Here is a 12,850-nt window from a genome sequence, read left to right on the forward strand (position 1 = left end):
TGGCAGATGTTACATGTTTTCTATCTTTGTGGATTCACAGTTGGTTGCTCCCTCTAGTGGTTTACATTTCTGCAAAACAGCTCAATTCAACAGCATCTGGAGAAACTCCTCTGCGCTATTCCACTTTATATCAAACTGCACACAAAATTTACAATCACAAAGTGCCAGAAACTATCGCACTCTTATTGGTCGACTCTTATCTCACCAGCTGCACTTCTCCATAAGCTCCTCTCCCGATCAACTTCACTTTCTCAAAGTCTTCAAGCTTCACATGCAGTTCTCGTAGCTCATCCACCGCCTTCTCATCTGCAGGATGGACAGACAGACATGTTACCATGGCAATGTAAAAGCCAAGCTGCAGTCATGTAGGTTCAAAGGAGAGGGACAGCTGTTGACTGCTGGATCAGGGAGAGGTCACTTTTAACAACTGGCCACAACATCATACTAGTCTAATGCAATTTAGTAAAGCCATGGTAGTTTTTAGATAAGAAAGACAAATTAAAAGAATACAGTATATATTTTAGAAGACATTTCCTTAACGCAAGACTAATTTTGGCCACATGTTGGTGTTTATTCATTCATATTCACATGCACACAATCACCAAACACAATCTTACATCTGTTCAGAAATGCCTCGATGTTTTTGTTTTTCCGCAGGGCAGGATAGTTCAAATCATGGGCCAATGCGCTCATGGAATCCTGAAAGACAAACAAAAAGAGAAAAATCCCTCATTAAACACAGAAAAACTGTGAACGGATAATAATAATAATAATAAGAACACTTCCAGGTCTGTGCATCAAAAGCCTTGGTTAATATCACTTTTGTCTCTCAAACAACTCACTATGTGTTGAAAACAAATACTGTTTTACTATGGAAAGATTACTGCCTGGGTTCTTCCATTACCAAACTGAGAACTGTGAAAATGTTTTCATGTTTCATAGCTTTATGTTACAAATGGAGGAAGGACAAGTGAGGAGTAAGGCACGCATTCCTGACCTCCTACTGGCTGGTAAAAGATAACAAAACTGAAGGAAGGGAGAAAGTAATGACACAGTGACTCAAGTTTATGAGCTGTGTGTTCCCAAATGCAACATGCATGATGAAGAAAGTTAGGTTGCTAATGTGTAGCATAGCAAAACAATGACAAGACGACAATGGAAGCTGGATGTAAAGACATAAGTCAAAAGTTAATCACATGATTCTGTTCCAGGTCCCTGCACACAAACCATCAGCAAAGCCCACCAATACCCACCTCAACCAAACACACACCATTCCCCTCTCTACAGCTCAATGCAGAGGAACCAGGGCAGCGTCAGACTAAAAGCCGGGGGCCTCAGTAGTGTCATCAGTGCTTAAATCAGCGGCGTTGGGTTTCACATAGAACCAAAATGTCTCTGTGATCCAAATGCATGAGGCTGGCAGTGCAAGAGGGCAGGTGGGAGGTGGGGTTAGGGCTAGGGTGTAGTATGACCCTGTGTTCCCTAAAAACAGGGGTTAAGTGGAGTCAACCAGCATGTGTGTGTGTGTGGGACTGAACCATAGAGGTGTCTGTTCGTTCAGGGACATGTGAGTGGGTGGGCAGCGGCATGTGGAACAATTCTGCACCTTTAAATAGCAGCAGCGAGGAGAGATTCCCCCCCCGCCACTGCAGACGGTTGGAAATAGACCCAAAGGATCAGAAGCTATTGTGGGACAAACAGCTTATGTGTCTGGATTCAGGCTGAGCACTCGAGAATCTGTGATCATTTTACACTATGTGTGTAGTAATGGCCATAGTTACTGCAGTGGAGAGGGACCTCGCTGATGATGGACGCTAATATTTAATCATATGCAAATAATCTCATTTTAATGGACTCAGTTGAAACAGTTGGTGTGTGTAGTCTGTGTGAATGTGTGACTAAAACCTGAGCTGCTACATGTTCTCGAATCTGAAATCAGCTTTTAAATAAAAAGGTTTAAATCTGGTTAAATCTATTTAACTTGTTCATCAAACCCCAAACCTCCTGCTTCCCTTGTCAACAGCTTTACAGTTCTACGTCTCTGCCAACCAGTCAAATTCACAGGAATGCTCAGATGTGAGGTCACTGACCTTGACCTTTGACTACCAAAATCTCAGTTCATCCTTGAATCTAAGTGGACACTTGTGCCAAATTTCAAGAAATTCCCTCAAGGCGTTCCCGACACGTCATACTCATAACAAGGAGCCCTAGAGCCACACGAACAGACAGGCCGCAGCTATTGCCAGGGCGGAGACATCAAAATTATAAGTAGAGTAACTTTATATTATATTGTTGTCAGATAATTTACACTTTAATTGTTAAAGTGACTACCTGCATGTTATATAGATTGTGCATTACAAATAAAAATGGAAGAAGTAAAAGATTCAACAAACAATTTAAAAAAAAAAGCATAAGAAAGAAAAGACACATAGGAACTAGTGTTCTGAAGTCGGACAAGTCGTCCGAAAAAAAGAGTGCTCTTTGGTAATGGGTATGATCAATAAACCAAAAAGTCAATAAACAAATATCAAGACACTCGTCTTATAAAAAAGTTAGACTGCCCTTAAATACATCTGGGTATTTAATGGACCTGAGACAGTACAAGGTGCGTCCTCTTTTAAGTGTTAAGAGTTCTAACAAATTGATGAAATACTGTATTGTAGTTCTACAGATATCAGTGCTTATGTAAACATCAAGTCAGGTTTCCACACATGCAACCCCTCCATTCATTGTGCAAGCCTTTTTCACAGCAGACAATACCACACCAGAGAAAGTATAGCTCTTACTAAAAACTGAAGCAAATATTCATTATTTACATGTGTAATGCAAACCGTGATTTAGTGAGCACTAGCTGCAATGACAGTCATTTTAATAATCCACTACGATCTACTGATAAACAAGACTGTAAATTACTTACTGCACAGGCCTTTTGCTAATCTACAGTGTGGAATTAGTGAACAGACAGAGCTGCTCTTGCAAACTTTTCATGGATGAGCTCAGGCGTCTCATGGAGTTTGTTGGTTTGGGTATGATCAGCAGCTAAAAACCAGTCTGACAAATTTAGTTGACTGCAAAACTACAAAAGACAGGGAAGTTTTGTTAAAGTAACTAGGGGTTAACGTCAACAATAAACTGTAATACTGCAAAATTTCATGGTATCATTCTAGGTTATATTGTTATAAGAGAGGTTTAAATATCTTGTCCCCTGATGGAGCCTAAGACCAGTCAGACCTAATGACAGTGAGATCGAATATGTTTGATTTTCACCTCTGCAATCTCTGTTTACTGAACCAAATTAAGCAAATCCTTATGCAGTATCTGATCTGTACATGTTTTTACATTCTTCATCAAGGTGTTGTCCCATAACTGCACTAGCATGTTAGCTGTTTCTATTAATCAATTTATGTCTGGGCACTAATAAACAGATACAAACAGACCTGTGTCTTTGTTATGTGCACTCACTTGTTTATTAAAAGGTATTCAGAGCCTCTGCTGCGATGCTCCCAACTGTGATTACTTTAATAATCTGTGAAACGTGTCCGTGAACTTGATGGGAGTCCACCTGTGGCAGCTGGACAGACCTGAGGGAAGGATGAATGCAACCAAATACAGACAGGTTCTTGAAGAAACCTTACTCCGGTGTGCACGCGACCTGAGACTGAGGGACGATTCACCTTTCAGCACGACAATGACCCAAAGCAGACAAAGGGACTTTGGAGTGGCAGACTGCCCATGTGTGCAAAGTCTGTAGAGACTTAACCAAGAAAACTAGAACAACATGAGGTCATCTCCCAAATCAGATCCAGATCCTTTGTTCTATTGATCTTTTAAAGAAAATGTGAAAAAAACATCTTCTGCAGACCAAGAACAAAAATAACTGGACAAACAGGATGGTGATGTGAGCTCACAGGGGGGGGTGCTTTCCTTATCTCATTTCCAGAAGTGACTCTGGCTTCCTGTGCGGTGCCTCTCTGTGTTAGGAAGCATACTGCTCATTGTTGCTGTATGTCCACTACAGAGCTGCCTGGAACCAGATGAAGCTGACTATAGGGATAAAACTGAAAATGATGACTGCTGAGGTTTAGCGGGAGGGTCGACATGTGTATAAATTTAATGATTAATTTCAGTTTTGTCATCTCATGTCATCGTAATGCCTAAGTTGTGGATTTATGCAGTGGCTTTAAACCGGACCTTACTTGTGACTCATCAAATTACAGACATAAAGATTGAGTTCTTTGCTCCAAATATCAGAATAACCTGACAAACAACTACGGTTGATGGAGATCTGTAAATACAACTGAATAAATTGTGATTATTTCATTTGCTGAGTCAAAGTGGAGCTACATAAAATCCATACAGAAGAGCAGGTAGCCAGTTTAAAATATACGTTAAAGCAGGTGCCTGTACTGTAGATTGCTAGGGAAGGGGTTTTCAAGAGGAAACAAGTAAAGAAAGTGAAAATGTAGGTGGTGACCTGGTGTGAGATCCTGTCAAGACAGAAGCCATAGCTCAAAAATGCATATTTGTTATTTAAGGTTGGGGTGGAGTGTCTTAGCAGGGACATACACTCTTAGGACAGGTCAGTGAGAGGGCCACACCTTAAAGAGTCAACAGGTTAACAGACAGACAATGATGGAGTGGAGACAAACGATGAATGAATGAACTTTGATTTTAGGGAGAGCACAGATTGCTTCTTGGTATATACTGTTGAATGACTGAGTTTAAGAACTCTACAAAACAATATATTTGCTTAAGATCAATCCATATTCAACACAGGAAAAGGTGGTTACATATTGGGTTTACAGTAGGTGTGGTTTCCCTCTGCTACAAAGTCTAACTAATGATCAGCTGAGCTTTGGTGAATGTTAAATGAGCTTTTCACAGGCAGTTATATTAAATTTCGCACTGTCCAATCACCCACTGTATAATAATCACTGGTTCTTCACTTGTTTGGCACTCAAGCTACTTTCGAGACATGTCTCTTCAGGTAATCTGTGATTACCACAAAAAAAAAAAAAAAAAAGACTGAGAACAGCTGCTTATGTGTTGAACTCACTGTGTCTCTGTCCCAGTTGTGACACCAATACCTGGGACAGACCCTGAAGGTAAATGTGAACTTACCAGTAAGCTTTGCAGGTTTAGTGCCGCCTGTGGATTCCTCATCGAGGACTCCAGCTTCTTTAGCCGGCTTTCCAGTCTGCTCTCCGCTCCAAGCATGACTACAGTACAGTGTATCCCGGTCAAATGACATGAAATAGCGCAAACACCTGTAGGCCTGGATTTCAGGCGGGCGGTTGGCGCACTCCGCTACTACTTGGCCGAGCTCGCCATGTCACCTCTTCTGTAAACTGCGGTTTGACTTGTCAGGTTAATTATTTATCCGCTGTCAAAGTTTGTTGTCCCACTACTTTTCCATTAATATCACAGCAAAAAGTGAAAACCGAGAGTGTTTTTTGAGACCGAACGAAGACGCGCTTCACCTTCAGTCCTTCTCCAGGTAGCTACAACAAAACTTGATCCGACCACAGCGTGTCGAACCTGAACGCCAGACCACTGTCAACCTCCACAGGACAAACCAGTGCCACTTCCGGTTTATACTAGCAACTAAAACTGGTCGAACTGTAGCCTAAAGACCCCCCCACCACCACCACAAAACAACCCCATAATCATAATAATAAAACGTGAAAGTTGAGCAGGCCTATGGAAAACAACAAATGTTCATTAGAAAAAGTATTGCAATATTAAAAAAAATTCTTGTTTAACTAAAATGAAATGTTTAGAAAATTGTAAATAAATAAGCCTGCATACGCAAAACAGTATTTGTTGAAGAATGTAGGAGTATTTGTTTTTGTTAATAAGAAGCTTGCATTGCTAGCCAAAGTAAAAAAAAAACCGAGCTAACTAAAAATAGCTTAAATTCATTATGTAATTCGTTGTGGTCTTGGTGCATTTAGAGTAAGGAATTTTGTTTTTAACTGTTTTTGTTTTCTCTTTTACTTCTTTCTTTTTTAAAAAAAATCCTGTTTGCCTTGTGTTTAATAAAACATTTTGCGTAGCATTTCTATGGTTATTTGACCTATAATTTATGTATGACAAATGTTCTACATACGTTGCATTTTATGTTGGAACAATTTGCTCTCTTTTAGTGTTAGTACCATAAAATGAAGTGATAAAGATCAACCGAAAAACAAACAAAACAAGAAACAACACTACCATAACGTAACTTTGATCAATGCTTTTATTTTGAAAACCTTGTATCCGGTTTATGTTGCTCAAGTTTGGGAGACCTGACAAATACAAATCTCATGTTTCATCTATGCCGATTTGAGGAGGACTCCTACCCAGTTTCAATCTCTGTCCTCCCCCCGGAAATTTGCTCCAGGCTGGACTAACCCCGCTTTCTGTTCCATTCGAGCTCTTACCAAGCCGGTATTTCTGCTCTCTTATCTCATTCATCCGTTTTACCGTCACAGCACAGAGCCTGAACGAACTTTCAGTATTTTAGGAATGCTGATGTGTTGCCTTGGCACTAAAAATAGAAATTTACAAGGCCCGTAGTGTGTTCCCAATCCTTGTGTGCAGCGCAATTGTTTTTTTATCTGTGACAGTTTATTGCCGAAAGATTTAGCAAGATACAGCACAGCAAAATTTTAATTCCCAGATTTAAAAAGTTACATTAAAAAGTATCCTATAGTCTAAGTATCCTAGCCTATAAGTACGCTATAAAAAAATCGTACAAATAAATGAATACATTCATACATTCATAAAAATACACCAGACATTTACTGGCTCTTAATAACTTTTATTTATTTTACTTTACAAAGAGGTATCCTCCAAAGCTATTCAAATACAAACAATCTGTGAACAATCCCTTCAAACAGTGGGCTAAATATTTGACAGGGGAGGTTAGAAAGTACCTAGTCTACGATATTCAAGCAACAACAGCAACAAAATCTCTGACACAAAATGTATTTTTTGTCAAAACGTAATCAGGTCAGAAATGGCAATGATTAGAATGTGCAATAATACCAATAATGGCAGTCTTAATGTCTTTTTTTGGCCTCTGGCGTCAGAGTAGAGGACCACTTGTTGACAAGGCAGCTGTTTGCATGGAGTGATGTCATCACTGACTCATACAAGCTGCTGATAAAAAGTCCCCTAGCCAGCCGAGTATGACACTGACATAATGGCATGACCTGTACTAGTGACAGTGTAGGCTGGAATGAGCGGGGAGACAGTCAAATGGGTTGTAGACATAGACACATACATACAGACACACAAACTAGGCATGTAGTTATGGAATGATGGCAGGAGCGGGCTACATTTTGAGTTATTTTAGGAGGTTATGATGGCGACTTAACCCAGGGGACTGTTGAACTCTTCATCAAAATGAAGCTTTTGAATGCAGCTGACTGCGCCCTTGGTATGACACTGCTGTGATGCTAAGATATATTCAAAGTAAGGCTATCTACTTGGCGTCTGATAAGTCAGATGGCACTGATTGCAGTGTTCTGTGTATGGGTTTCAGCAGACTGCCGTGGACCTCCCGGTGCTTTCCTGTCAGAAAAGGGCAGGTGCAAAGTTACACAGGCAAACACTGCTCTCTAGTGGGGATGCACTACATGAACATAAAGACAAGGGACACTTAAGAGCTTCAGCACTCACAAAATACAATGGCAAAGACAAAAAAATGAAGAAATAAAGCACTTTTTGTGAAAATCTATAGATGCATCATCCATAAGTTAATATAACATTATATAGTATCTGCGTTGTGTTCAACCAGAAAAATTGAAACATTACAATGGGACAAGTGTTGACAAAGCCTCTAAGTAATACTGTAATACTGATCGCTGCATATTACAGCATTTGACAGTTGAGTATAATACCACACTTGGTAATATAAGAAGCCTTGTTTTTTTTTTTTTAAGGATCATCTGATCATTTCCAGTAATGTAAAAAAATCAGAATCTGGAGCAGTTTAACTATCATGTGCCATGAAAGTTCAATATTTAAATTTTCCATGAATATAAATGGCACTTAGTGCTAAAAGTGATTCAAATTCTGATTTGCTATCAAAGCTTTGGCAGGTGAATGGTGAGGGAGGGTCTGTAAATCATTTATGTACCAGAGTCATCCGCACAACACAAGTGTCCCCAGACCATCTCAGCTACTGTGTATCAGTAGGTGCACCCTCATATGTGGTTTAATATTGTTTAGAGGAGGCAGACGATGCATCCTCAGTCCTCAGAGATGGCATTATATTGCTCAGTTGTCTGTTTAACAGCCCAGTTAGACTCTCTCCACACAGTGTCTCTGCCCAAGGATAAAGTCTTATTCTCAGCAGAATTTCACTTCTCCCTTAAAGGAAGTGAGCAGAGTAGGGAATCACAGGCAATCAGTTGTGAAGAATCAAGCCTCAGAACTAGTGTGTGTACTGTGTACCGTATTTAGATTGGGCAGAGAGGTGGAAGGGAGAAGGGTATACTATTTTCCTGGCTGTCGGTCAAAAAAATAAAAACGCTCCTGAAGTCTGAGCCCCCGTTGGCCAGGTAACCCAAAACCTGGAGTGGGGAGTCAGTGTGGGATATGGGGAGAGGAACAATGTGGCTCTTTGTGCAAGCTGGGCAGAGAAAACAAACCGTTTCCCCTGGAAAGAGATCATGTTCAGGCTCCATCTGAGAAGACCACACAAGGCTGATCAGAACTCTGTCTGCTGAGTGGAGTAAGGAGAGGAGGAGGAGGAGCACATCTGGGCAGCCACCCTAACTGTTCCTCACATAGACAATCTAGGACAACGTCAGACAGGGAGAAGATCTGAGATGCTCCACATCCAGCGCTCACTGAACACAGTATAACACACAAGTCAGCAATACTCTTTGGTCCAAGACAAAATGTGTGACTGTGTTGTTTTCTTCCCCAGTGTTGACTTAATATGGCCATCTGGACTGCTTCCTGGGTTGGCACCCTGCTGGTCTGCAGGCAGAGAAACACTGGTGGGCTGACAGGCAGAGGGACAGGCTCGAAGGCATTAGCACTAGCGTTGTCCACAAGGGGGCGTGGCACTGAATCTGGCACTGCCATACAGTGTTAAACAGGGATTCTGTTCATTAGGTGGAAGGGGGGAGAGCAGAAAAATGAAGAGGGAGAAAGTGGTGAGATGTTATAGATTCTGTGTAATTTCAGTTTATCTTCATCAACCCCTCATTCCTTAATACACCCATTCTACATAAACACTGAGATAGAAGCTTTTCATCAGGTTAACACTAAGATAACTGTCGCACAGGACACAATCAAACCAAGAACATCTGGCCTCTTTCTTTTTCACAAACGTGCACAGACACATTAAATGTAAACAGATGCACACACACACACACACACACACACACACACATGTAAGGGCCAAACCAGGGCTCTGTACTCCCTCTGTCCCATTGCGTTTTAGTTTCAAACGCTCAGCAAATACCCATGTGGTGGGATCGGGTTACACGGGGCTATAAAATATCCCAAATAAAGGCAAGGAAAACTGAGACAAAAAATGGGCTGTTTCCTGAGGTGAAGTCCTCCAGTTGGCTGCTGATTGTGATTTAGACTGGGAGATTTTTTAAAAAGATTTTAGCAGTAGAGACAATAGAAAAGGACATCAATGTTCAGTTTCAAGCACAGAGGTGGTCAGTTTATGTCATTCACATACACCAGCCAGCTCCCATTACACACAACGCAGGGCCATAAATCCGTCCACACGACACAAGCAGCCCACTGTAATTTCGTATGTACTGGTTACTAAGGGGATGCATAAAACCATAACAAATGAGAAAGAATACAGTTGGAGCTCATTTAGTGAAACTGAATCTAATGCTTGGGCATAAAACATATGGTATATAAAATAAAGGGTTATGCTGTGATCTCTCTATCAACAGCCATCATTTTAAAACACAAATATTAAGGTGACCCCTGTCCTTTTGCAGGGTTGGAGCAGAATATGTAGAGAAAAGTACAGAGAAGTACAGTTGAAATCTAAACCATCCCTGTAATACCAGCAGATTTATCTCAGGGCATACAGTAACATGGTAACATAATCTCGTTATGGCGAGATACCAGCGGGTGGTGTTACAGCCATTTGGACGACCAATAAGACAAGTGAAATCAAGAAGGTGTTTCACTGGTTCAAAGTAAGTAGGCTTTTCTGTTGCACTCTAACAACAACATCTGGTTGGCAGGGGACCATGGTGGTGAATAAAGACAGGTAAAAGACCAACAGGGGAGAAGAGAGCACAAAACTCATACATGAGAGAGAGATGAGTAGAAGATGTATGATTGGATCACTCTGGTTCTGCGCACGTGTTTTCTAATGAAGCCCTAGAGTTCTAATACAGTTGAAGGCTGGCTGTCAAATTCACAGAGCCTTGTAGCACACCCAACAGTCTCCTCTGCCTCTACAGCAATGTCAGAAAGATGTCTGTACCGCCCCCCACATATTATGCAGTCAGAAGCAAGAGCTTGACTTTGGGGTCACATTTTATCAACCTCACTCAATCTGTCTCATTGTCTAAAGTGTCAGGTTGGATAGGCTATCCCATAACCTCAAGGTCACAGTTCTGATTCAGCAACAGCCATCTGTCCTTGTGTAAGGCAATGAACCTATTATCTTTTCAAACACTGGAACCACTCTGGATAAGAACATTGATTCAATATAATTTAGAAATCTCTGCCTCCCTCTTAAACAGACACAAACTCACATATTTTGGCAAAACTGAGCCTACGAAACAGACTGCCGTGCAAACAAAGCATTGTGACTGTCAGGTTGTGGTGAAGTGATCACCTTTCAAAGTGACTCTCACTGCGTGTGCCCTCCACCTCCGTCCCCTGTTGTAACCTTAGAGGACTGAGGAGTGCCAGGTTTCTGGGATTCTCTCTCTTTGGCGCCATGCTGTTTAGTGACCACGGGCAAATTCAGAGACCTGTGATTAACTTTGCCCTGTGTATGTGCTAATGTGTGCATGTGTACATCTTCTAATTCCTGGTTAAACAGTGTTTCAAAAGCTTATGTAAATATAGCTACAGTCAACTTAGTATACTCTTAAATGTCTCTGGCAATGTTTGAAACAATGTCTTACACAGTAAATCTCACTCACGGAGGTGTTATGTCTTATATAAGGAGGTACAGTGGCTCTGGTCCTTCTTCCAATGTGCAATTCAGTAATAGCAGATAAACTAAGAACTAGTGAAGCAATGCTCTTTGTAATAGAATTTCTCACCTCCATCCTTTACTTATTCTGATCTCGAATTCGTAGGCATCGCCTCTTCAGAGCTGGCTCCATGTCTCCAGCACTGGGTATATTAGCAGGGTTCCGCAGGCTACCCTTGTCCCTGAGTTTGGGCAAGAGCAGCGGGGTGGTGGTCCCACCTGTCTTTGGCGCTGTGGGAAGGGCATAGGCATGGTCCTCGTCAGGAACATGGGGATCCTCTCCTACATCCCCAACTACTGCCAAGGGCTCTTCTGACTGATTGACTGGGCCCTCAATTCGTACTTGGCCAACAACAGAGCACTTGTTCTCCTTGATTGCCTCCAGCTCACTGAGTGCATTGTCAGGGGGTGGTGCTAGTATTCTCTGGGGTAGAGACGAGTCCGGACTGGAGGGTGTGGATGAGGAGGACATCCCGTTTGGACCATGGTCCTGAGATTTCAGGGCAGCGGATGTAGCATCATATGAATGGCTGCTCCCTGTGGGACTGGATGGGGTGTGTGAAGGTGGAGCATGAGATTCCTGGTAGTGGTACACAGTGTCATTTGAAGGGGACTGTGGCAGAGGAGGTGTGGATTTGATTATGTCATTGAGCCCTGATCTACTACCCTGCCCAGGTCCTGACAAGCCCAGCCCTGACAGGTCCACCACTCCATTGGCACTGGGCTCCAGCTTCACTTGGGCTCTCTGAAGAACCCTTTGGATGACTTGTCGTTCCGATTGCTGCTTATAGTCTGTCAGACCCTCCAACTCTGGGGCTGAGCAGGGAGATTCATTGTACTGTGCCCTAGGGGAGGACGCTCCACTGTGGGGTGTGGATGTTGGGGATGGGAATGGCCTCTCAGATTTTACCCAATCTGTGTCCCTTGTGTTGGGGTCACTTGAGGAGGGGAGACCTTGAGTCAAAGTTCTGCCTATTTTGTTGGCTATCAATCTACTGTCCCCTTCAGGGATCCCTGGAGATGGTGGTCTGGTAGCTCTGGACCTACCCCTGTCTGCCCCCTCTGGCACAGGCTGGATAACACCACTATGACTTGGCGCTTCTAGGGTTGCCTTAGAAGGGACTGGAATGGGGATAGGAATGGGTATGGGGACAGGTAGGGGAACAATGATGGGATAAGGCACCAGGACAGTGGGCTGAGGCAGGAGGGGGCTAAAGGAAGGAATACCAAAGTTCATTATGGGGGGCATTGGGACAGGACCTCTTGGCATCATGTTCAGAGGAGGGGAGTGCAACCCAGGGAAGTAGGCTCCTGGAAAGGGATGCATCAGTCCAGGAGGATTCATGGAAGAGGAGCTGGGGGGCTGCAGATGAGGAGAGTGAGGAGGTCTGTGGATAGGGCTGGAGGGGGGGCCTGGGTGTCTGGAAGGGTTGGTAAGGGGGCTTTTCAGGCCCTGAGCATGTAATGGAGGTCTGATGAAAGGTATGGGGATTTGAGGTACTGGCTGATGTTCCAGAGGGTGACGAGGAAGAGGTGGAGGAGGAAGTTGAGTAGGGTGGGATGACAGTTCCACAGCAGGGGCAGATGGAGGAGGTTGGATAGGTCTCTCCAGGGTCCTCAGCCCAGAGACAGGAACCTTGGATGGGGGAGATGATGAAGAGGATG

General features: G+C 42.8%; 2 protein-coding genes across 5 annotated transcripts in view; both read right to left on the reverse strand.

Moving 5' to 3' along the window:
• The window catches only part of LOC109953729 (rho-associated protein kinase 2-like), a 27,983-nt gene extending 22,398 nt beyond the window's left edge, over positions 1 to 5,585 (reverse strand). Inside the window, exons 1-3 of one of the 2 annotated variants that reach the window (XM_020589197.1) lie at positions 5,122 to 5,585; positions 618 to 699; positions 206 to 306 (exon numbers count right to left, since the gene is read on the reverse strand). In XM_020589197.1, the coding sequence (XP_020444853.1) occupies positions 206 to 306; positions 618 to 699; positions 5,122 to 5,217 (279 nt within the window). In that variant the 5' untranslated portion in view covers positions 5,218 to 5,585. Of the gene's footprint in view, positions 1 to 205; positions 307 to 617; positions 700 to 842; positions 889 to 5,121 lie in introns of those variants that run through there. The other variant, XM_020589203.1, reaches the window with a different exon arrangement.
• Positions 5,586 to 6,792: 1,207 nt separating this feature from the next.
• Positions 6,793 to 12,850, reverse strand: part of LOC109954123 (sine oculis-binding protein homolog) — a 12,208-nt gene continuing 6,150 nt past the window's right edge. For all 3 annotated transcript variants that reach the window (XM_020589537.1, XM_020589543.1, XM_020589531.1), the window contains exons 6-7: positions 11,256 to 12,850; positions 6,793 to 9,100 (exon numbers count right to left, since the gene is read on the reverse strand). The exon at positions 11,256 to 12,850 is cut by the window's right edge. In XM_020589537.1, the coding sequence (XP_020445193.1) occupies positions 11,265 to 12,850 (1,586 nt within the window). In that variant the 3' untranslated portion in view covers positions 6,793 to 9,100; positions 11,256 to 11,264. The remainder of the gene's footprint in view (positions 9,101 to 11,255) is intronic.

The sequence above is a fragment of the Monopterus albus genome, unplaced genomic scaffold, assembly GCF_001952655.1.
Source record: "Monopterus albus unplaced genomic scaffold, M_albus_1.0 scaffold9.1, whole genome shotgun sequence".
NCBI classification, from domain to species: domain Eukaryota; kingdom Metazoa; phylum Chordata; class Actinopteri; order Synbranchiformes; family Synbranchidae; genus Monopterus; species Monopterus albus.